We start from the raw sequence: 25,767 nt of genomic DNA on the forward strand, positions 1-25,767 counted from the left end.
TCAATCTTATTAGTTCTATATTTATAATATGCAATACAATATGAAGATAATCAATTCAGTTAGCAGGCTTGCTACTGCATCTGGGAAACCTGATGCCACAATCAGGAGGCCTTTGGGTTGAGCCACATGTTGTACTAAGAATGAAAACCTAAGCCCCAAGGGAGTATCATTTGAAACTCACCTTTAGACGTTAACACAGAATTCCAAAAGTACACTTCTACAGCAGAAGAACAACAGCTCAGAGAAAAATCCCCCCCAAGCCACACTGGCCTCAACAACAGACTGTACACATTAGAATTTTCTTTTTCTGAGTTATGTTTCTTTAGTTATTTGATATCTTGATGTCTGTTTAGCTGAGCATGTCTGCTTTCCACATAAGCAACTGGTAAAAATTCTGAACATTCCTGGCTTCTGCAAGGAAGGAGGAACCTGAAGACACTGAAAGTAGGGCAGTGACTAAGCATCTGAATAATGTAAGACTCATTAAAACATAATTAACATACAGCAGTTACAGCAAAGCTATTCATTACCCAGTGTTGAGAGGCAACAGATTCTTCCTTAATTGTATGCACAAGATGATCAATTTCCATCAAGTTCAGCCAAGTTTGTTATTCTGTGTTTTGCTAGTATTGTTTCAAATCAAAGGAACAAATACAATACAATCACATTTCCAGCAAATCATAAATACAGATATATTGAAGTAAAGCCACCTAAAACTGTTGCTTTCACACAAAGCTTGTGTGTCCAGCACACCCAGACTGCATTGGACCAAATACATTGGAATCTTAAACAGAAAACAAGACATGTTTATAGGGAGGATATACAGAGATTTATTTAATCAGGTTTACTATTTACAGTTGAGATCACTTTCACATACTACTTTGCTACTCTACATGGCTACATTGTTTCCAAACCAATTTAAGGTCTACAGTCTAACAGCTCACTCAACACATAAAACGCTCTTCATAGAAAAATGAAGTATTTCATTATAGAACAGTAGTGCATACATTATACTCCTGAAAAGCCAGCTTGTATTTTAAACCACTAATGTTTGAAAGACTGGATCTCTGAAGGTCAAAACTGCAGTCACATAATCCTAAAATTGGTTAGTGGTTTGTTTTTGTTTTTTTTTGTTTTTTTTTTTTTTTAACAATTTCTTTATATATAAAGTATACTGGACTTAAGTGTTTTTTTCTTTTTTAAAAGTGACACTGGTGAGGGGCAAGATTAAAACACCTTTTCTTCTCAAATTAAATACAGCTGGCTTCCTTTGTACAGCTTTGGCCAGAAAAGTTCCATGTAGTGAAGGTTTAAGACATCCTCTCTCTATATGCAAGAATCAGCCAGTTAATGCTTAGAGGTAATCTACCAAAATAGGCACACATCCTTTGACTTTCATATCAACCAAATCACACTTAACTTGCAAATGGTTCTGAAATTAGAAAGTTTACTAGCATACTAAAACATTTAGATACATGAATAGCTGGCTAAAACAGTGAAAGTCACAGGTAATTATATGGATTTGTGTAAAGCTGTTGTTTTGCCCGTCACCAGTGCACAGTGCGGCTGCCCTCATGTCTGAAAGGTGTGCTTGGACTGAGCTTGGGGCAAGAAAGCTATGGAAGTAAACCTGGCCCATTCGCCTTCCACGTAAGTGGGGGAAGATTGAACTGCGTGTTTGAATTCTCTTCTAGGCATAGGTTCCGCCAGTGATGAGAAGTTCGTAGGCAGGATCCCGACTCCTCCTACATAGAACTATACAGGCACACAACATGCCCAGAAGCTATGGAGAAAAAACAGAGAACAAGCTTGAGTACAAAGAAGGTACTTCAAGAGACTCAACCTCAGCACAGATTGTCAGCATGCTTCAAGACTGTAATTGTCTATAACATAAATGGCAACAAATGACTGTTCCTGAAAGAGCTTGGGTTCCTGCTGCAAAATTCAAGGGCCACAAACTTCAGCCTCATTTTCTTACAAGATTATCCTGGACATCTTAAACAAAACTTTTTTTTTTTTGTCAGCCACTTGTATTCTGCCTCAATAATTCAGGTTCAGATGGAAGAAATTCCTAATTTTTTTTAATGAAAGGTACAGATTTTTAGATACCGTATCTGGCCTGGAAAATCAAAGTGCAATTCAAATGCATCAGCTTAACTGCTATGATGAGAATGAGCATTTGAAAGAGATTTAGTAAAACTCTCTCTGTTAACATGTCATATTAGAAAGCTTAAATCTAAGGCGAATAATTCACTTTCAGACATGTTAAAACTCAACAGTACCACAACTGTGCTGGGGCATGCTTGCCAGGATTTAGGGTACAATCACCCTGTGTCCATTTACAAAACTTAAACCACATGAATAATCAGGGATACAGGCCATGATATTTTAAAGAAGTTGCATGTTTACTGAAGGTAGAGTAAGATTGTACCTACTAAAAAATACCAGGTATAGTGTTGTGTTCTGTGGTCTACAGTAATTGGCAATAGCTTCTAGTAAAGTAAGAGATTGTACTGATTTGGTTGTAAGCATAGAAGTTTATTCACAAATGCAAATACTTCAGGAGGCTCCTGTCCTATCTCTGGATTATAAAGCACCACCCTGATGGTAAACTGGTTTCTTATAAAAAGAATCCACTCCAAAAATACACACAAAAAATCCCCTCAGACAGAAAGCAAACAAGAACGAAATGGGTGAGCAGACAATCAAGTGTAGATCTTCCTCACTGATACAGCAAAAGCCCAGTGAAAATAGTACTGGGATAAAAGAAGAATTACTGACTTTTTTAAAATACAGGCTGATGCAGACATCAAATGCATATAACCTGTTTTAAAACTACATGATGGTACACACAATATAGTACTCCAGTCTGCTGAAAGACTGAAAACAGAATGTTTAAAAATCCTAAACCTAAATAAGCAGTGATTAGGAAGAGGCATGATGAAATTCTAGTATGAGCTTTTAACTTCCTGGAAAGGAACAAGCTGTAAAGATCAATACTCTTCTTTGTTTGCAGGGCATTATCTGCCTTGGATCTACAGCACAAACCAGCTCAGGTCTAAAAAAGCATATGGAGAGTAATGTGGTATGGCACTTCAGCTGTTGTTAAAAACAGCACCTCTCTTCACTCAGGTGGTTCCAGCTCACAGACTGACTCCTAAATATGTTATCATAGAGTAGTCATGGAATGGTTTGGGACAGATCTTTAAAGGCCATCTAGTCAAGCCCTCCTGCAAAAAGCTGGGACATGAACTATATCAGGGTGTTCAGGTTGATCTATTCATATCAGAGCAGGAGAAAACAAGTCACATGAGAAAATGAATCGTCATGGACATAGCCCTTCTAAGTAAGGGGGGAATATCTACAATTAAAACGAACTTCAGCTAGACTGAAGAGTTTATGGTAGTTGCCAGTGGCTACAGAACTCTAAAGAAGACTCACAGCCTGCAAGTACAAAAACTTCTTCTCTGCTGTTCAAAGCCAGGATAAAATGAAGAGTGTGATGCAGAGCAACACCTCCTTTAGTCTTTTGCTAGAATTCATTCTAGCCATATACATCAAATGAGTAAAAGTAGTTCCATCACATTTACAGTTATTTGCACAAAGACAACCCTGTTCAATGACTCACTCGAGACGTTTAATTTATATAGAGTTGTGTGAAATCTCAGACATTCAGGTACTACAGTACAACCCTCATACAATTAACTTCTGAGTTACTATTTTACTATTTATATCCTTTAGGAGGTCTCCGAGCATAGTTCGAGAAATTCCCTATAAACACAGAAGTGACTCACATACCTCAAATGTTCTCTACAAGACATTATTATATTATGTCATTAAAAAAGATGCTATCACCTCTAAACACTAAATGCATTTCAGTCTGTTTGTCTCTTTGGTTGCTGTTTAATACTGTGAACAGCTCTTTTAGACATCTGTGTTGAAGAGGGATCCATGCATCCTCCTCTTCAACAGCTTTCAGGAAAGTTTAGACATCTCCTACATTCAGAAGGTTTGTTTAGTTTTTCATTAATTTGGTTTTAATTTACCTGCTAGCAGTAACTATATTCAATCTTTCCCCAACCAATTTTGTACAAAAATTCAATTACTGATATATACGTGTGCCCTTTGTAAATGATCACAAACCACAAAAGCTGTGTCTTTTCTCCCTTCAGTTTACCTCCTATCTATTAATAGTTCTGTGCTGTCACTGTGGTTGGGACCAGGGAATTATTGCACACTGGAAAATCCCATGGTACTGAAACATGAACAAAAATTACTTCTATGCAAGAAAAACAAAGTTTGTCCATAAATTTCAAGCCTTGCAAAAACACTCTTCTCAGTCTTAATTTTAAAGCAATTACTGAAGGTTAAATTTGTTGACTATAGGCTATCAGAGGTAATGAACTTTGAACAGCCTCATTGCATAACATAAAACAATCTGTTCAGAGGGGACTCTGTGCAGCAAGTACAGGAAAAGTAGTAAAATTCACCCAAATGGTAAAACCATAATAATTCCCCTAAGTTTCAAGGTATGACGCAAGTACTAGCCTGTGCTGAAGTTTACATTCTATCTCCCTTTCAGTTAGCCCACAGACCATTTTGCTGAGAACTGGGCCAAGTACATACTTAAATTCTGTATGGGAAAGACAAAGATGTCAGAACTTATGTCTCAAAATTCAGGAGATAAAGAATAGAACAGTTTGAAGAGAAGGGTGCAAGCAGCCACACTGCCATTGCAAGCATGTGTCAGAAACTCTGGGCCAAGGCCAGAAAGGATTGTAACTGTGCTGCATTTTGGGGCAAACCTGTTCATCAACCTGCCAACTCCAAAACTAAGAATAATGCCTCCTCTTGGGATTCACCTCAGTCAGTCTCATAAAATGCACTTTTTTCCGACATAAAAAGAATCTGACACAGTAACTAGGGTTGTGATAAACACATTAATTTTCAGTACACAAATACATTTCATTGTTCAAACAGACCAAGTATTACTTTAACAACTAAAGTTTTAAGAAAGACAATTAAAACTATACCTTCCCTTCAGGAGACTAAGCACAGATCTCACCAAATTTGAAGTTCCATAGCTGAAGTAGTCTGGGTCTGAATAGTTCAACATTACTGTAATACAGTACTATGAGTACATCCTTGTAGCATTGAAATATAAAGGGAACCCTATTTTCACAAGAGTGTTTGCAAAAGATTATTTACCTTCAAACATACAATCTGGCTTAAAAGCTGCTTTTGAAAACAGAAGTGCTTCAACTGTTGGACTTGACAGGTGTATTTTCTGAATTCAAATGCTATTAAGAGCACTAAAGTAACTTTGAAAATAGTTTTTAAGTCTCCTGGGATTCAGCATATGTACTGCATTACTCAGAGACCATAACATAGGCACAGTCTGAAAATAAATGTCCTCAATGTACTAAGTCCACCAGTTGATGAGCATTCAAAATTTCAGTTTTACAAATATGTTTGAGAGACAGTTCTAGTATTTTTTTCTTCCCTAAAATTTACTAAATACTAATATACGCATTAGTTTATTTCCTCAGTTACCTTTTCATGACCAGGGTAACCGTAACAAGGTTCATGGAAGGGTCTCTAGTTTAGAGCCTCTTTGTTTGCTTAAGTCCAGAACCCAAGAAATCCTCAAGACACACAGCAAAGCTCAGTTGCACATGAGCAGAGCACACTATCAAAAACCTTGGTGGATCTCCTGGGTGTTCATGACATTATTTGTACACCATGAAGTGTAGTTAAGCTGATGTACCTCTAAAACAGTATGAAGAATGAGGTGGTTAAAAGCTGGAAATTAAACACTATGCAAATTCTTCAAGTGTTAAATGCCATCAGAGGACATTTGTGATATTTAATATCTAGATAATTAAGTTTTCAAAAAATAATTTACCATTGACATCAGAGCGGATTACTACATATAATACTGACTGTTCAGCTTTAACAGAATACACATCCACGTAGCAGTGGGAAGTTCTGTGTTCAAGTGTAATATCCGTATCTGCATACTTTAATTATCTGTACTGCAGTTTAGATTTAATTTGAAAGAAGTTAACAAATAAAGAATATTCTCTTACCTGAATAGCAGCAAATGCTAGTGCTGCCCAGATGACATACATCATGATCTCCTGAAGCTTCTTTACAACCAGAGCCTCACACCCCTGAGAAACAAGTAGGCTTCTTATGTATCAATCTGGCAACCATATTTAGACACAAAGAAACCCCAAAAGCATCACACAGGGCAGAAAGATAATGCACATACTAAAAAAAGTAATTAGATGAAAATTACTCACAGATGAAAAGAGGAGAGAGAGGATTCCTCCCCCACCCCCACAAGAAACCACATCTACTTTCTGTTAAAGCAAATACACCCAAGACTTGATTTCCCCCCAAAAACATGAATTGTCAGTGAAAGCACACGGCTGTGTAAGTTCATGCTGTGGCTGGCTTACCTCCGAATAAAGGTCCATGGGGTGGGTCAAACTGCCAGTGCAATTGCTGAGGGCTGCTTTGCAACAGCTGAGGGGAACACTGTTGTTTTTAGTTTGTTTGAACCAGACAGTATTCTCCCAGTCTGAATAGTTATGGATCCCACAGCAGCGCAGCTGGAAAATCAGAGGGGTAAAGAACTCAATTCTAACTGCAATACCAGGAGGACAAGTATATTATGCTCCATTGCAGAAAAATACTTAAGTCCTACATATTTGAATACAAGCACAGATTGCCAGATAGCTAATTATATAAAAATTTATCTCCCCATCAGCAATACCACAGTATTAATTTTCACCGAGTTAAGCTATTTATTGTCCATTCAGCAATTTCCTAGATTTGTCAGAATGGAGGAAGGCCATTGACACAAGCAGCAGAGCAAGAGCACCTGTGTTTTAAGGACAGAAAGGAGTGCAAAAGTCGCTCGTGTGTCGCCATCTCACCTGCCTCTGTACATAGTCAATAGCACGACTGGCTGCATCAGGATTTGTCCCATTGTATCCATTGTATACTTTCCGAATGCTGTGATCAACTTCATCCTCCACCTAGGAAGTGGTAGGAAAGCATCTGCATTAGCTCACCCGCTGAAGTAGCACAGGTTAGGTAAAATTATTCTGCTTCCAACTACAGCATTTCAGGAAACCAAGGTAACTCCCCACCATCTGAAATCAGCATAATTTGGTGGCACAGCTTCCTGAAGTTCAAACTTGGCTTCTGCAAAGGTGTTGCTAGCTTGCAGCTAAGAGAAGAAAAATCCAGGCAGCTACTTCCCAGAAGATTTTAGGCAAAGTAGCTTGTCAACGTCTCTCAGAAAAGGAACATGCTTTTCCTATGACACTGTGGCAGACATTTCATGAAGTTAAGGGCTCTCCATAAGAGCATGCACTCACCTTTCTACTTCAAAGTTCCAAACCAGAACCTGTATAACCATCTGGGCTAACGCATTCCCCTTGGGACTACAAGGATATTGGGATCAAAAGGTACTAAGTCATATGACCTACACTCTGGTCGAAGCACAGGTAAATTCTCAGACACCTTTTGGCTGACCCCACAGTGACCAAGCTCTCTGTTCAGCCCCGGTCTTCCAAGGCTTCCTGAGGAACACCAAGGGAAGTACATTGTATATAGCAACAGTTACTGCAATAGGTCTTAGAACTATTGCAAATGAGTCAAGATGCTGTCAGGTACATGCGTTAGAAATGGATGGCACCCAAGACCCATCACTTGTCCCCTCAAAAGCCATTCTATGATTCCTAGTTTGGAGGAAATCCTACTAGAACCTTTTAAGTACTGTATTTTACTGTAAACTATTACTTAAATAATACACAGTTTAGTGTAGATAAACATTTATGCAATTTTAAGATTAGCTCTGACTTGATTTTTTTCTATCATATTCAACAGGAATTATGTGCAAGGAATGTAATTTTAGGACTGAGCACTAAGCACGCATATTCTTCAGACTTGCAAGCTACAGTAGGAAGGTCTTGTCAACACATCATTCCTTTAAATACTTTAATGGAAGAATTTTCTGCAGCAATAGCACAAGTTGAATTCTACCACCACCACCCCCTCCTCAAGAATGCTGCCTATTTCAAGATAGGTATGCATAAATGTCAATTTAGCCTGCACAGGCAACTTGTTTCAGATCAGCTTAAAATCAATTGATGATTTAACTAATGTGATTTACAACTCCAACAAAACAGCTGTTCAAGTTGTCATATACATTTTAAAATAATTTATTTCAGTGCTTGTTTGTGCATCATTTGGCTTGTGGTTCAGTCAGGGCAACATTACGCCTGAAAACCATGCAAATTCCACAGGACCCAAAGAGAAATCACTAGCTCTAGCTAACTGGCAGGTTTAATGAAAAATGGAGAGAGTGAACCCCTACACCTACAGAGGAAAAAAACCAGTGGGTCCTCAACCAACCAAGCCTTTTTTAATCCCTAGTGCCACTTCCAAAAAGCCTTACTTTTACAGCTAAGGACCAATGCTGGCAGACTCTGCAGCAGCTCAGTCCATCTCAGCATGGCCTGGGCATGCTTCACATGGTTCTGAAAGAATCTGAACTGGATCAACACACACAGATTTACAGAGGCATGCTGGAAAATTAAGTGATTCTAAAATGAGTAATTGTATCTTAAGAGATTACAGTGCCACTTCCTTGAGACATTATGCTCAATGTTACCTGGTACCAACAACTGCTATGACTTTAATCTTTTCTTTTGTTTGGAAGTTTGTACAATGAACACAAAATAACATGATTCAGGTGCCTTTAAAAAAACCAAAACAAGGCTCCCACAGATGCCTTGTCAGAAACAACAGACCAAAATGAACAAAGCATAAAGTGGACTTATTTATCCTAGCAAAAGTAATCAGAAGGCTAAGCAGATTTCCCCTCCCAGCTCACTAGTAATAAATTTACTTCTGTTTATTTCTGTTGCACTTGAAACAACAGTTTAAGATGCTAGATACTACAGGGTACTAGAAAATTGCCATTTTTACTAACAAAACCTATCTGTCCTTTCCAAAGACTTAAGGTTCAGGTTTCAAATACTGACTTCTACAAACAGCTTAACATAAGACCATGCTGCCACCAAAACCAGACAACCTTCCCTCTTCTCCCGAGCTCTGGCCCTGCATTACCTACTGCAATGAAAACTGTATGGTAGCCAGTCAAAAAAAGAGAGGCAACAGGAACACACAGCTGGGCAAGGAAGATCCACACCTCTGCTTTCATCTGCTGTGATTACTGCTAACTGAAAAAGAGCAAGTCCCTTCAAGATGGGAACATGGAAGAAAGTAAGATTGCTACTGCTTCATCCAGATCAGATCCATGGTAATTCCTGCATATATTAAAGTATACCTCTGCAAGTACTGAAGCAGAAGGAAACCATTCAAATCAACATGTAAGAACCCAACATGTTTCCTACTCCCCTGGAATTGTAGTGCTTTCCTCAGTGGCTTCTAAGGTCTACTTCCACTACAAACTTCAGAATCCCAAATGATCATCTCAGTTTACTACCAAGATATCAGAAATCAAATGTAGAGCACAAAGAAAAACATATTCCGAATTCAAGCATGGCCAGTAGAGCACTTCTGTTGAAGCAGTCTATTCTAAGTGTTATGCACCAGGTCTGTAACACAAACACTTCAAGGTCATGTTGTCAGCTGCTTACTCAAAGCAGCCTTCCCTGGGACCCAAGCAAAACCACCACTTTTACTTTCCAGCTGTCTCCCCATTTGTTTCAGGATAGCAGGAGAAAGCAAGGAGGAGAGAATGCTGAACCAGTAAGACCTGTGTTGTTCATAGGACACAAAAGGCCAAAGAAAGATAAATGGTACTGTGGTTCAGTTTGCCAGTAACATACCCCTGAGTATCCTGCACTGCATACATACTCCATGTCACAGCTAAAATGCCTTCTTTGGTAATTTTTTTTTCCCCTCAAAACTTAGATACAGACATATCAAAAGCCAGTAAACTGTGCAAGTTAGAAATTTCTTCAAGCTACATTGTGGCATCTCTAATACCATGTAGTATATTTTTGCCATATATTATGCTGGTAGAAATACATTTAATTTAATTTTTCTGGTCTTGTTTCTTAATTCCATTAAACAAACAGTGGGAAAAGTCATAATTTCTTTAGCTATAATCCCTGTCAACAACCTGTATAAAGCTAGAAAGTATACATTAACACATTCAATCTATTTAATTTTATTATTATGCAGTGTTAGATTGCACACCAAAACACATGACAACATTTAAGTTATGGCATATTGTTTTGATATGCGGTATGTTCAAACACTGTGTAGCCTCAATCATTCACAAAGTCAAAGCATAAATAAATTAGAAGACCATCTGGAAAATGTAAAGATACTGATTACTGACTCCCTTCTACTGTTTAACTATTAAGGATATGTTCCAGGTAATTTTCTGCCTACAAGATAGCTCTCTGCATTGATGTTCTAAATTTTAAGATACTGGTATCACAAATTAATACACTCAGAGGTTTGATTTTATTCCCTTAACAAATACCCATTAACAGTTCTACAGAATCAAATACAGTAAAGATTAAACTTCTGTATTATGGTTAGAGTTCACAACAAAACATCTACTAAAACTGAGAAGTTCTTACCTTTGCTCTGTAAATGTATCCAAGAACCACGACCACAACTTCAGTGATAAATACCAAGAGCAAGATGATCACAAACTGTAAAATACAATCAAGAGTGTTTGTGCAAATAGTTTTATTCATTTACCTAATGGAAGTCTCCATGTAGAGTTTTCTATTTAAAGTTATTTTTGAGGCAAGGTTGTAATTTAACAGATAATTTAATGCAGGCACTTAAATTGACCAAATGACCCCAGAATTCACTCAAGAAACTTCAGCGTTCATAACTTCACCAAGTATTAAGAAGCTGCCCAGTCAGGCAAGTAAGGCTGTCATTAGTACTGAAAATACCATACTGGATGTCTTCAATCAAGTGTTTCTTTCAATCTTCTTTCTTAGATAAATAGGAATGTCTCATCAAAGAGGCTACCCAGGCAGTTACTTAAGAGTGGTAGATGGACTAAGGGAATGTTTCTTCAGATTAAGCTCTGTAACAACAGCCAAAGACAGCAAGCTATGCATTTGTCTTGCTGTATTTAATAGCACATTTAAAATGAGCTGTTAAAGAAGTCTACAAAGCATTCAACAAAAGAAGCCCCAGACCCTGCTGTGGGGACAGTTTAAATACAAGACTCTCTTCTTCCCTACCCAGTTTTCAAGCCAAACTTACAGTTCAAACGCTTGGAAACACATGGCATAAAATACTGCAAACCAAGTGTCCCAAGTGAAGCCATGAAGAAAATAATCACACATTATGACAACCCTCAGTTAACCTTGATGCAAGACACTTAAAGCAAGAAGGCTCCTGAGTAACTTCTCTCCCTCCAATTCAGCTTTTCAACCACAACAGATAAAAGTGAGATTTAAAAACTGTTATGACTTAATCATATGGTTTTACATTTTTTAATAAGATTACCACAGTTCTAAAAAAGGTAAAACTGAGACGCCTTCTGCTGCTACAACTGTTTCATTTAACACCTTTATTCAGAACAGAAAACTGAAACAAGATGTTCCTAACAAAATTAAGGAAAAAACTTTTAAGGCCACAAAGAAAAAACTTTAAGTAATATTTTAAGAGTTTATTAAGAGAGAAGGCAGACAAATATGCACCAGGCCAACACTCTGTAAGAGCTCTGCACTTACTGTAGCCAGTCCACAGCGACTTTCTCGAATTGTAGCGCAGCACCCAATAAGTCCAATAATAAAAAGAAGCGTTCCCACAGCTATGATGATAACAGCTGGAATTAGTGTATAGACATCTTCAAAGAAGTGATCATAGTCATCATATGTGATGAACACATAGGCTCCCACGTAGCACAGGATGCCTGCTGCTGCCTACAAGCACAAAAACATGGTAAGTTCATTGGAATACCAAGCCTTTACTTCAGCAAGGTAACAACTATTTTATCTACCACCATAAAGCAGCCTTCCTCAGAAACTTTACCAGTTACTATCTATGACCTACTGTTAGAATAAAATAGATATACACATTGTAAACTTTAACCTCTGCTACGGAAAGATGAACTGCTAGAAACAACAGCATTTCTGAAGGGTTCACAGCACTGGAAAAATCTCTACCTGCTTTCTGGTTGGAATGAAACAAATACAAACCACCAACTATTAAAAGGCAGAACCAAATACCTAGAGAAATGTACCATAAACTTGCAAAATTGATGTTCTCAGAAGCACTGTTATACAAAATGGTCCTTTTTAAAAACCCAAAAAGTCAAAGTTACTGCAAATAAGCCCTGTAGGATGAATCTGCAACTATATAGATTTTAAACACTAAGACAATCTTTCATCAATCTGCTATGACCTTGCCTCCCTTACAGTTACAACGATCCCAACACATCAATACTTCCATTATCTTTAAGCTGAGCAGACCTAGTGAAAGACAGACAACTGTTGCTTGAGGAGCCAACTAACACACATTTATTTTTAAATACAAGGGCCTTATCAGTTTGTGCTTTTCAAATGTCTTTCCTAACTGTCCTCACACTTGCTGCAGAACAAATCATCAATTTGCAATGACAGACAGTATAATTTGAATAGTTCAATGACAGGCTTTTCCAATGTCCAATACAAGGCCAAGCTAGAAAATGCACTCAGAAGATGCAATGACTAAACTATGATCTGGGGAATTTCACTTTGCTGTAAAGGGTAGCGTCCCTATTACAAACCAACCCATACCCTGGACACAAGAGCTCACTCAACTGGAATGTTACACACTTCAGCTCCAATCTGAGGAAGAACACTGCAGGCTGCCTCCAGCCAACTTTCCCACTCACTGGCCTTACAATTACCCCCTCCCTGCACTGTGAAGAGGAGGGCACACATATAGCTGGCTCCAGTAGCTGTAATACTACAAGGCTGGATCATGCTAGTGTAGAATCAGAGACTCGATCAATAACTCAGTCTAGGAGGACATCATTTAGTCCAACTGCCTGCACCAAGAAGGGTCAACAATGAATTCAGAGCAGGTTGCTCAAGGCTTTGTCCCAAGTCTTAGAAGTCCTCCCTGGGAAGCCTCTTCAGTGTGGCACAGAACAAGACAAACCATAAAAAGAAAGATATCCAAGATTTCAGCCCTGTCTGCCACTGCATACTACATGTACTGCGACATTACCACAACTCCTTCCTATAAAACAATACTGCACAACCACTACCTGAATATTATTTTACATATGGAATATTCCCTGCAGCACTTTGCTACAGACATTAAGACATCTGCTAAAGACATTAAGAGCCAGCTCAAAAGTATCATCAGTTCTGCATGGATTTAAGCAATACATTTCACCTCTCCGCCTCTCTTTCTGCGGCAAAGGTAATTGTGTACTCTGCAGGAATCTTAAAGGCATCCAGGAGGCTCACACTCATTCAGTAGAAGGTGCTATGTAGATATAAGGGGAGTGAAAACTAAAAATTCAGTAACAAAGACCAAGAGCAAGACATCTTTTCCAGACAGAGCGAACAAGCTATTGCAAAATCACCCCTTTGCACAGAAGATGTTGAAATGCTAATCCATCTGTACAAACCCTGCCATATTAGGTACAACATGGCAAAATGCAGACACACACTTTCTGTACACAAAGCAAAGATTCAAAGTAGTGTCACTGAACAATGGAATTACATTAACTGTTGCCTAGCAATGAAGCGTGTGAATGGCAGGCCAGTGATGTAATCTCTTATTTCTAAGAACTAAAATGCTTGTTAGAAATATAGTATGTTACAAGGTGGCAGATGAAAAACCACAGCTGTGGTTGGCATCAGGCACAGAATATATACCACAAAGCTGAAATCAGAACCATTTGTGAACTCCATTGTCCTTTTGTCGTAATTTAATTGGCTTCCTCCTTGTTTAAGAAAAATCTGGACCATGAACTGCATAAGCACATACATTTGAAGAATGTATTTAAAGTAAAAGGAGTTTAGCCTTAAAAAAAAAATCGAATCTGTCTGCAGGTGTTATCTTTCCTTTCCTACTTCAAGAAGCACATCCATTTTAAGAAAATTTGCTTTCACAATCTTTAGACTGCTCAGATTAAAAGCTGCCTGGTTTGAAGACTTCATTAAATCCCCTCCACACATAGTACAATAATGACTAATCATCCATGACAGCACTGGGCCTCAGGTTTTGCTTCTGAACAATGTTGAGGAACTGGTGTTTCTGAACAGACACTGCCTCTGTGATAAAGTGACCATACTCTTAAGAATTACTGCTACTACCTCTTCAACAAGTAACCTGCAGGAGAGGAAGGTCCTGAGAACAGAGGTACTTGCTGGAGCTGGCACAAGGTTTAAAAGCCATGAAGATTAAAACTCCTTCCCTATGTATCATAGCTGAACACTGTTTTTTGAACAGGTAAAAGACTTAGTCTATAAAGCAGCAACACTACCCACTTAGTTTACATGTGAACAAGTTTGAGATGCCCTCCCTTTTCCTTTCACATCACAACCACGGGGCTCTTACTGTTTATTTCAGCCTGCTCTAAACCAGGAAGGGGGGGAGGTCTCTGAAGTGTTTTAGCTGGGATGAGAAAAGCGCTTTGGAAGCCATCTTTTTTTCTCATCTTTTGATGATTTTCACTTACTACCTTCTGGCATGCATCACTGAATAGTCTTAGGAGTATGTAAGAGGACTCACTCTGGATGAAACTAAGCCAGAAGACAAGTACAGTTACTGTGCTAACTGCTCAGAGCTGCTCAATCAATGGGGCTGCACCGGCCCAGGGTCCCTCCCTCTTCAGAGCTCAGCAGTTCCAGCATGAGGTCCTCGGCACACAGTACAGTGTCATTCACTGATATAAACAGCATACAAACATAGGGGCAGACAAGACAGTTCTAACCACACAAAGCATGCAGTCTATGTTGACCACTGCTGCGCCAGTTAAATGCACATTTATTACCTGTTGCAAACCAAGTGTAAAGCTGAATACACGTGCTTTTTGAAGACAAAAAACCCCAAACCAACTGACTCTCCCCTGCCCAAAACTGAACAACCCACCCCAAACCACCCAAAATTGTACCATATGCTTAAACCATCTATCTTAAAATAGGAATCATCTAAGGAACCCGAAGTCTGTATTACAAGTAGACACAAGGATAACTTAAAAAAAAAAACAACCCATAAAATAATCCAGTCTCAATGTTTACCATCCTGCAGAGTAAACAGAAAATCTGCAAAGTCCAAACTTTCTCAAGTCAAAGACATTTAAATATAAAGCTACCGTGTTTACAGTCATGTATTTCCTATCATTAAATGGAAGCCAAATATATGAACTGCACACAGCTCAAACACATCTTTGATAAACAGGACTTGAAGGAAGAATTCTCCAACTTAATCTGCTCAATGCTCTGAATAGAGATGGCAGCATTTCCTGAATCTGTACCAGGTCACATGCATGTTCTAGGGACATGACTGGTTATTCAGCATTCACACATCTTTTTGCAGTTGTCTTCATCTTACTCATAGTTCTGAACCTGAAGCAGCACATTTATTTTAGGATGAATTAACCTTTAAAAACACTGATATAAAAGTATAGTCAATGAAGACAGCTTGTTGCAAAAGGCTTGAGCAAGTCAACATCCTTTTCATCAGAGGCAAATTTTAAAGATATGTGGACCTCTCACAGTTCAGAAAAAGGTTGATATTATTGCTTTGGCAGGAACCTCTAGGGAGTTATTAAAACTCAACAATTATGCAAAGAACTGGAGGGAAAAATGGAAGATCTAATGACACAATGATAAGCATCACTCAACACATTCTAGGAAAGCTCACTTAAAAATCAAGGTTCTTTGGGTAGTCTTTGGGCTGCTGTAACACAACCTCTTAAGCTCATGCCTATTTCACAAAGTCAGCTTTCACCCTTCACAAGCCCTGAGGTGTACAAGGCTGTACACTGTCTAGCTGCTCTTTGAAACAGTTTCAGGGATTTTGTTTTCCAAGTAGGCTGCAAACACCACATCTTTTCAGTAATGCTCACACACTGAAGCAATTTGAAAGCCAAAATTGTGGCTTCCTAAGTTGATGAGTGCAGGGTATTTAAACTTGCTCCGCTGATCATTTATTTATCAGCCATGGACACTGCAGCTTCATTTACAAGCAAATGCTTCCTTACACTACCCTACTAATGTTACTCCCAAAGAGATCTGATCAACACTTGTATGTTCATACTTTTACTCTTCACCTTGATATGGAATTTCTTCACTTTGGGACCCCAAAACAACACAAAGCAAAGTTCTGAATTTCTTTTGTGGTACTCTTTCAATTAACTGTGGCAAAAAATACTGTTTGTCCCTTTAGAATTTACCTTTTATTCACTGTTTTAAGAAAAACACATACTCTCTGACCAAGAAAATGAAGGTAGCAGCAAAATACTGCATCTTCAGAGAAAACACATCTGACATTTAATTAAGCAAGAGGAGTATTTAATATTTTTGGTAAGGACACCTACTTATGAATTCCTACTGCTGCCAGCTTCGCCACTGCTGACTGGTAAATGTTGATAGCAACACAGACACCACTCTAAACCAATTATTCATCCCACTATGGAAATACCTTTCAAGCATGGGATTGTTAACTACACCCATGATGTATTCTGACAGACCATCTACATCATCTTTGATAAAAAGAACCAAAGGAAAAAGTAAGAAAAAAAGCCTTTTACACTAACAGACCCTCAGCTTTTCTATCTGGACCCTGTCCTAGGACCATTTTCCCAACATGTGTATTACTAACTTTCCTCATTAAATGTGAGTGTTTCTTTGTTCTCACTGCCTTTCTAGCATGTTTTTTAAAAAACAAAACACATGTATACGCCAGGATAGATTTTTGAAAGTCTACAGTTTTATCAGTTTCATCCTTTCTAACAGTTACTTTTATCCATGCATACCAACTCCTGAACATTTCCTATCCACACGCAGGGACACTGGTGTTGCAGTCCACCTCCAGATTTTTGGGCTTCTTAGAACAGTACCTTAACAAGTGGGGATTTTTCCACACTTCTCCATTATTTGACCTCTAGGGTATTTCTGACATTTTTGGTTCTTTCCAACACTAGAGTACTCATAGCCAGATTACTGTCATAAAAAGAAGGGGATGATGAAAACTTTTAGATTTTCCTTTTAGCTTTCTGTTCTTCAAAATTTATTTCCTTAACCTCAAAAGCCCTGGAGGATCTCTCTGGGGTTTATTTCTCTTAAAGTCTTTTCAGCACTTCACTGCTGTGTATCTTTCTCTCCACTCCTCCCAAACAAACCCACACCCATACTTGGTATTTTCTCTGCTTCCTGAAATTGATGCATAGCCAGCTTAGAACCCAATGGTTTCCTGACACTCTTCTCTTTGTTCTCATCAGTAATACTTTAACTTGAACACCAAGCTATAACTGTCTTACAAAATCCTTTGGGAGAAGAAATACAGCAATTCCATTCAGCTTCGTGACACAGTTAAAATTATCTTAAAGGCTTATAAAACAAACAAGCCCTGTAAAATTCAAGCAAGGCAGACTGCTCTGTCTGTACTAGCCACATTCAATTCTACAACACCATGCCCAAACACCTCAAATTCAAAAGCTTTTTAGGCTAAAGCAAAAGGCTGAGCTAGGCTGCTTTTGCATTTGGCAGTATATATTTGAAGTGTCACTAACTGCAAGATGTAGTGCATCTGCAGTCTTTTACCTCTTCAAAGCCAGAAGCCAAGTTAACAATATAGCCATTCTTTTACACCTATTTAGTCACCAGGGTTTGTAACTTGAGCTGGTGCTCTAGTCTTTCCAGATTCCTTGCTCTGCACAAGAACAATGATGATCGCTCTGTGCTTCAACATTCACCAGGTAAAGCGATATTACAGATTCTCTGTACTATTCAAAGGTATCACATTTAGCTTTGCAACCTGTTTTTGTTAGGAATTAGATCGACTTTTAAGCTCAAGACCAGATGCTAAAAATCCTGAAAAATCACAGGCAAAGACCTGAAACTCATCCTCTAAAGCAAATCAAAGTATTTATTACTAAAATTCAGGACCTGGCCCATGTTTGCTATCTGAAAACTCATATTCAAATATTTTAAGAAAAATCACTCAGATGGTACAACACTTGGGAGTTTTAAATCCTAACTTTTTAATTTAAAAACTAAATTTTCTAATGCACAGGGTTCCAAACCATTACACAATCCTGTAGGATACACTCACTTCACACTACCATAGCAGCAGAAGCAGAAAGTGTTCCATTTTTACATCCAGAAGCAACTGTCTTTCAAAACCAAAGGGCTTTGGTCAAGTAATCCCTGCAAAGTTACCTCTGGGATCATCCATCAATTAGAGTCTTTCATGACCAAAGAACTCTCAAGAAGTTTGTTTTAAAGATCAGATCAGTAACTATTCTCAAGCTCACAATAAACTAGAGAAATTACTGGGCTTATTGCTGTGTGTAAGAAGAGAAAGTGAGCTCTACTTTTCCTTTCTACTACTAAATTTCAATGAATTTTCTCATTGCTTCATTTTCTTTGTTTTTTTTCTAGCAGAAATCCCAAAACACACTACATACCCATGGACTGCTGCAGCTCCTCTAAGAAAATACTCCATTTCCCACACTCTGGTCACTGCACTGTGGTGAGCATGCCCAAGCTGTGCAGGGAGCACAAATTTGTAGAAAGCATTTGTGCTCCACAGAAGTGAGGACTCAAGATTTCTCTAAACAATCATACCAAGAATGTTTTATAACAGCTTAGTCAAATGAACTGTCAAAGTAATGATTTCAAGCCAGCTGAATACTACAAGAACTACTCGAATAGTTTGCAACTACTGAGTTGAAAGAATTGTAGAAGCAGAGTTCATTCCTTTTCTCAAGGAGAAGGACACAGAGGTGAGACATAAAAACCTCAGCAAGCACAGGAGACTTGGCACTATTTTCGCAGAGCAGGCTGTCAAAGCACATAGATTCTTTGGGAATGTAAAATAGACAGATACCCTTTTCTGAAGCAAGACCACATGGAACTCTGGATATTTTATCCTTCTATCCTATGAACTAAACTAAGACTGAAAACATTTCCTTAGCATTTTTGTCTTCATCTCATCTTCAAACTGGTTTCAACTGAATTATGCAAGTCACAGCATGAAGCCTTAAATTAAGGGCACACAAACACATTTGACAGCAGTCTTTAGGTATTTGTTCCAGGTAAATATATTTCTTCCCCTTTCAAAATTATGCAGACTTTAAATTTAGGAGGTTTCTTGAAGAACGTGCTATACTCAAATACTTTATTATAATTTTTCTTTTGCAATTAGTCATTATCAACATTTCATCATCAAGGTCACAAAAAAATCTTCCTGATTATGAAGACATATGTATTAGAAGTTGAATTATTTTACTTCTAAGCTGTATTGTCTTTTACATCACAATTACTTCCTATGCAATATCCTTCCTTAAAGGACTCAGCATCCCCTAAATGAACATGAAGTCATCAGCTGGCCAAATAAATCTTGTGCAAACTTAAGGTAAAGGTCAACTGAAGGATTGATTTTCCTGTATCATTTATAATTTCTACTCAAAATTTAACTCACAGCAACAAGATGACGAGAAACATTAATCAGATCAGTATTCCTCTGGTCTAAGAGTGGTAAGTTTTAACCGATGCTTCTTATCAATGCATTTCTTGGTAAAGTATTTTTGACCTTCAGTACTCTTCGACAAAACTCAAGCACATGTTCCACGCAAAATCTACGTTCTGTTACTCTTTATGACTACCAGTCATGATACTGTTTTCTTACAGAACTGTATTTTAAAGGCCATATGGGCACCTACAGAAGATGCACTCAATGCTCAACACCCCTGAAAATACAACTCTGCCGAATTGTTGAAATACCACACCAAAGATGTGCAAAGGTGAGTAAAGTCCATCCAGCTTTCTGGATGATAAACTAGCATCTGCTCTAGTGTTAGACAGCTTCCACAGCCCACTTTCTTTAAAAAATAAAAATCCTGTAGTAATTACCAACATGTAGGAAAGTACAGCTCATGTAAGAATTTTACACAGTATGAAAGAAGTTTTCACAAGACAATAAATGACTTTTTATGGTGTCAACTAAAATTTAACAAGTAGCACAAGACTCTTCAAAAGGAGATGAACTTGTAGAATTGAAATTGGTAGCTGTAGATGGTAAGTGGCTGTGACCTGTCAGCAAGGTCTGATCTGCCTTTTTCAGACTTGAAAAACATTAGCAAAAAAGTTAGAACCTAGACGACAAAGTATAACAAACACATCTCTGGTATTTCTTCCCAGCACTGATAATTTTCTGAACATCTCAGTCATAAGACAGATATAAAACCTCTCTGAACATTCACATCCTCCCACAAATAAGAGACCCATGGCGGGGGGGAGGCAGGGGAAGATGTTATAATCCACTGTGTAGTAACAACTTGCTATTCCTACAGATGACCATGAAGATAATGGTAGCACACAAGACTGGTATATGAAACCTTGTGGAGGTACTAAATTTACAAAAGCAATTAAAGGAGATTTCATCGTTTCTTGACCAATTATAGGCATTTGTCTATTGCCAAGTCTCAGGGGAAAGTCGAATGATCTAATTATCAATATTGGAAGTACATATGAATGGCAAGCAAAAGACTTCTGTAATAGCACAGAAAGCAATTATATTGCAACTAGATGGGCACCAGATACACAGCTCAGTCAACAAATGAGCTATTGACTATCACTTGCTAAGAAGGAAAAACCACTGATTTCTGTAACTCTCACTTTTAGAAAGCCTGCCTCTTTCTACATGCAGCTAATGAGCTGCAAGGTTGTTCCAACACAAGCAACCCAGTCACTTATCTGCCAGAAAGCTATCAGCACATGCTGACTTCTTAGGCTGGAGGTGGTTTACAGAATACAAGATTGATGACATTTTAATTTGACATGAAGTCATCTTACCTAAATACAATCTGGCCATTTTAAATTAAGCCAAGTTTGTCTCAAAAGAAATCAAAAATCGTAACGCATGAGGTTCAGCATTACACAAAATAACTGTGACCGCACCACTGTATGAGATTAATAACTGCCAACTCCAACATGCAATTAAATTACTAAATACAGCAGATAACAAACAATACCTATCACTAAGCTTCTGGAGTGGGGGAGAAACTGCACACAGAACTTGTGCTCATTACTCCAAACAGCCATTATTATATCAGCAACTAAAGAAAAATCTACTTCAAGGTGCCATCAAGAACGCAACACACAAAAACTGCGTCCAGTCGAAAACTTTTAAATATGACGTAGGAGCCATTAAAGAACTTTTAAAATGCCACTTGCAACTATGCATGTAACAAAAAGCCACACCCAAGAAAGCAGATTCCAACCTTACGGCCTGACTAAGAGATTGATGTCACTACTTTTCACTTTGAAGATAAAGAATGGAGTTTATGCACCTCAGCCAGAATTACAGACTTCTAATCTGCACCACCTAAAGCCAAATATGCCTCACCTTCACTGCTCCTCTCCCAGAGCACCTGTATAGGCAAATACCGGTGAGAACGCACAGATATGCATTTTCCCTGACCATGATTCATTTCCAGGCACCCATAAGAAGCATTCCTTTGTAAAAATTCAGACAATCATCTTGTAGCGCTAGTAAGATTTTATATGACTTTCAACAGTAAATGAAGCAGCTAGAGATAGCTACACTTTTATGTTCCAACAGCTTGTTACCCCCTATTACTTTTTCAAAGATGAAATCTCTGAACAGTTGGAACAACAGATATTCTGTTCCTGGAGCTAGGATTAGAGCAGGAAAAATTCAGTACCTAAATGCACAAAGGGAATTCTTAAAAATCTACAGACTATTCTTTGATTTCATTTAAGAGTTATGCTGTTCTGACAAGCCAATTATTACAGTGAACATAATACCAAGCTAGAGCCTGTAGGTCCATCCTGAGAAAGGTCATTTACAGCAACCTACTGTTCGCCTTTTGTAAGCTTTTGTCTTACTATCAGTGTAGCTGTGGGAGGTTTCAGCAATGCATAAATACTACAACGCTACCGTGGCTAGTGGAATACGTGAAGCATAAATATATAAACACGTATATTCTAGTTTTGTGTTACCAATAGCAGGAAGAAAACGGTGCCCCATACTCAGCGCGAAGTGTTTGGGATGTCCCGAAGTGGACAAACCCGAGATGGCCAGAAGAGCGCTACAAAAATTAAACTGGCTACAAAAATTAAACTGCCAGAGACCTGAGAAGCTCAATAATGCTACAGAGAGAAGCTGCATTCACTTACACAAGAGCCTCTACCCCAAGATCCCTAATGCTCGTTAAACCTTCAATGCCAGGTTCAGCTCCCCCCGCCCTGGAACTCGGGGGGGAGGACTGCGAGGGGAGGGAAAGGACTGCGCCCAGCACTGAACCCCACACCCCGCGAAGGGGTTCAGGACGCCCCTTAAACATAAAGGGTTTAAATACGAACTGAACCCGTGCGGGGAGGTGGAGGGGGCTCCCGGCCCCTGAGCGAGGCCCGCAGCGCTCTCGGGGTCAGGCTCCGACCTAGAAGCCCGGAGCCACCGTCCCTCGCGAGGCGCGGCCGGACTCACCCAGAAGATGAGGTTGAGGAAGACGAGGACGGTCTTAGAGGAGGTGATGCCGCACTGCCCCATGGCGCCGCAGAGCCCCGGCCCGGCCCCACGTCCCCTCAGCGCCGCCGCACGTGACCGCCCGGCCGCGCGGGCAGCCTAAGATGGCGGCCGCTCGCGTCACGTGGCGCGAGGGGGCGGAGGCACCTAAGATGGCGAACCGCTCACCTTCAAGGCGGTCCCGCCCTCAAGGAGGTGCAGCGCTTGGGCAGCCCCAATGGCGGGTTATCGTGAAGGCTCAGCGGTGCCCTCCGGCCTCAGAACCCAGGAAGCAGAGTATAACAAACACAGCTCTGCTTCTCGTTCAGCACCTGAAGCGATAATTTTCCGACTACCTTACAGTCCTAAAACAGGTACCAAAGAACTCCGAACATTCACATCCTCCCACAAAAAAAGCTGCACTATAAAGCCGGTGACATCCTCAAGAGACCTTCCAGCTCCCGAGGGAAATAGAAACCCGCCCGATTGCCGCCTGAGGGGTGGTTTAATGGCGGGACTGTGCCCTCAGGGCGCTGAAGGGCGGTGAGGGCGGGAGAGCTGAGCGGCAGGCAGGGAGAGCAGGTGTTCCATGAGGAGATCATCCAGCATCTCACAATCTTGTCTAGTGTGGAGAAGCAATGCTACCAGTGAAGTAAAAGACTGTGGCTCATGTTGCAGAACCCCACGAACTGTGAGGAAAGTGCAGGCGGTAATTGTTGGGTGTTTTGGACACATCCAAAGAGGGTGGCATTTTCCAGCGAAGAGCAAAGGAAAAGTAAGTTAAGAAATGAAAGACATGCATGGTTTCTGGAAGCAGTAACACCAATCCAGGATTTGCTACCGAGTGTATACATAAGGTTTATTTTAGCATGGCCAGGATCCAGCCCTTCACTGTAAAGGCCTTTTTTGCTGTCTCACTAATCAAACCAAACCCTTTCTTTGGGCACCAGGATATCTTCCTTCTTGATCTTCCTCTTACTCTCTTTCACCTCTCTAATCCTCTGCTTTTCCTAGAAATGCCTGTCATTCCTGGGCTGCTCTCCCTTGTTTGGTGAGCTTATCCTTGTTCCTTTTCCAGCAGGTTTACTTCTCAGGTGGAAACAAAACTACCCATATTAATGAAGGCCTTAACATTTTAGCAATTGGTCTTGTAAAGGCAGACAAGTAACAATCAGTTATATTCCACTGTTCTGTTTCCATGGTAGCAAAGTTAGTTCTTTTTTCTCCTACAGTTTGGGAAGTTATATTCAGACCTAGTTCTGGATACCATGGAGATACCAAGTCTTTTTTCAGCTTTCATTTCAAGCCCTTATATGCTCATGGATGAAACTTCCCAATCTTGCAAGTGTTATCAGACCATTTTCTGACATTAAAAATTAATTTATATACCCAGAAGATATGCTTAAAGTTGGTTGCACAATTAATGGGGTTTTGCACTGAATTTATGGCTTTTAGGGTGTGCTTGTGTCTTGTAATTTCTGCTTTTTAATGTGCTGTTTATATGTGCTTTACATTACAATTCTGTGACATATGGTATTTTTAAAAGCCTACATAGATTATACTATCAAAAATGCCATTAAGAGTTGATAGAAAGAAAGTCTTTTTAAGAGGAATTTGATAGGGAAAGGCTCGATGATATTTAAAAACTCATAGAAAGATTTTAGTACAATGCTGTTACACAATTTCAAGGTTGAACTTAACAGTCTTATCTGATTTTCTGTATTAATTTCCTCTGCCTTCACAGGTAGAGAAAGATAGATATAGATATCTCACAATTTTTTATAGATTCATAGGAACTGATGTTCAGTAGAGACTCTTGGGGTTCTTTTTTGCATTTGACATTGATAACTGGCAAGGAAGGGCCAGGACTTTATGCTTGGAGGGGAGACAATAGCCCATAGTGACGTTGCAGGTTTATGCATTCAGGGAACACAAGGGACTCGTGGGGAGAGAGGAGGAATGGGGAGACTGCAGGCAGCCCTTTAAATTGGCCCAGGGGTTGTGTGGGCTGGACTCACACTGCCTGAAAGATAAATGGCAAGTGTTCCTCTAAGCATGGCTCCTGTAAAAAACATAAATACAGCAGTGCCTGGCATTCTTCTTTGCAATGCTGCCTTGCTGCTCTCATGCATAGAGAGATGGCTGATGGTGGGTGCCAGGGTGGGGTCTTTGCAGGCTCTTGTGCAGGGAGATACTCTTGGTTCTTTGGAGAGCATATGCAAAACTTTTGGGTATCATCAGTCTGTAACTTCGAATCCACAGACTCTGTCTGCAATAAGGTGTGGGCCTGTGCTGGCATCTCATGCCAAGCGTGGCATACCAGCCAAGTGACATTTAGGGGAAAAATTGGATGAATAGTTGAGATGCCATCATAAATTGCCCCTCCTCCTTACATGGGAATGTAGGCAGGAAATTCTAACTCTCTGCTTGTGTAGAGAGGAGGAAGGATGGATGGCTTGCTGAAGTGAGGTGAGGCAAGGCAATTCCCAGGAGAGCAGGGAGCAAGGCTTGCTGGAAAGCAGTTTGTAACAAGCATTTTGAACACTGGCTGCAATTTCAGTATCTGGCTTGATTGAGTTGGACTGAACTGTCTCCAGCACAGCTTTGTTGCTTAGATCTCCGCCGTTCTTGATGTGGACAGGTAGCTTGACTGCCAAGATGTGCTTTTGTTTTTAATAAAGTTTAAACCTCTTTGAAATTCCTCAGAGAATGTTTATTCAGCATTCCACAGCTTGTGACTGTCATCGTAGCAATATTTTCAGAAAGATGTACCAGAAATGAATACAAGGATATCCTGCACTTCCACGGCCTCTGAGAGAGTGAGAGGATCAAAGGCTGGGATGGGTGCAGGGCAAGAGTGGCCTAAAGGTCTCAAATGCAGAATGAGTGCTAGCAAGATGTTCACTGCACATTTGTGACCTCCCTGAGGCTCAGTCTCTGGCTCTAAGTGCATCGTGGCACACACTGGGCAGGTTGGCTGAATGGCTGGTTAAGGTAAGTGGCTGGAGAAGCTATTTTTCAGATTCAGAAAAGCAGAGACAAATG

General features: G+C 39.6%; 1 protein-coding gene across 1 annotated transcript; it reads right to left on the reverse strand.

Moving 5' to 3' along the window:
• Positions 1-22,864, reverse strand: TSPAN3 (tetraspanin 3). Its single transcript, XM_032122515.1, has 7 exons — positions 22,705-22,864; positions 11,757-11,948; positions 10,638-10,712; positions 6,945-7,046; positions 6,465-6,617; positions 6,090-6,173; positions 1-1,783 (listed from the first exon to the last, which is right to left on the reverse strand). The coding sequence occupies exons 1-7, from the start codon at positions 22,765-22,767 to the stop codon at positions 1,691-1,693; spliced, it is 762 nt and encodes a 253-aa protein (XP_031978406.1). The 5' UTR covers positions 22,768-22,864; the 3' UTR covers positions 1-1,690.
• Positions 22,865-25,767: the final 2,903 nt, after the last annotated feature.

Source organism: Corvus moneduloides, chromosome 13 (assembly GCF_009650955.1).
Source record: "Corvus moneduloides isolate bCorMon1 chromosome 13, bCorMon1.pri, whole genome shotgun sequence".
Lineage (NCBI taxonomy): Eukaryota > Metazoa > Chordata > Aves > Passeriformes > Corvidae > Corvus > Corvus moneduloides.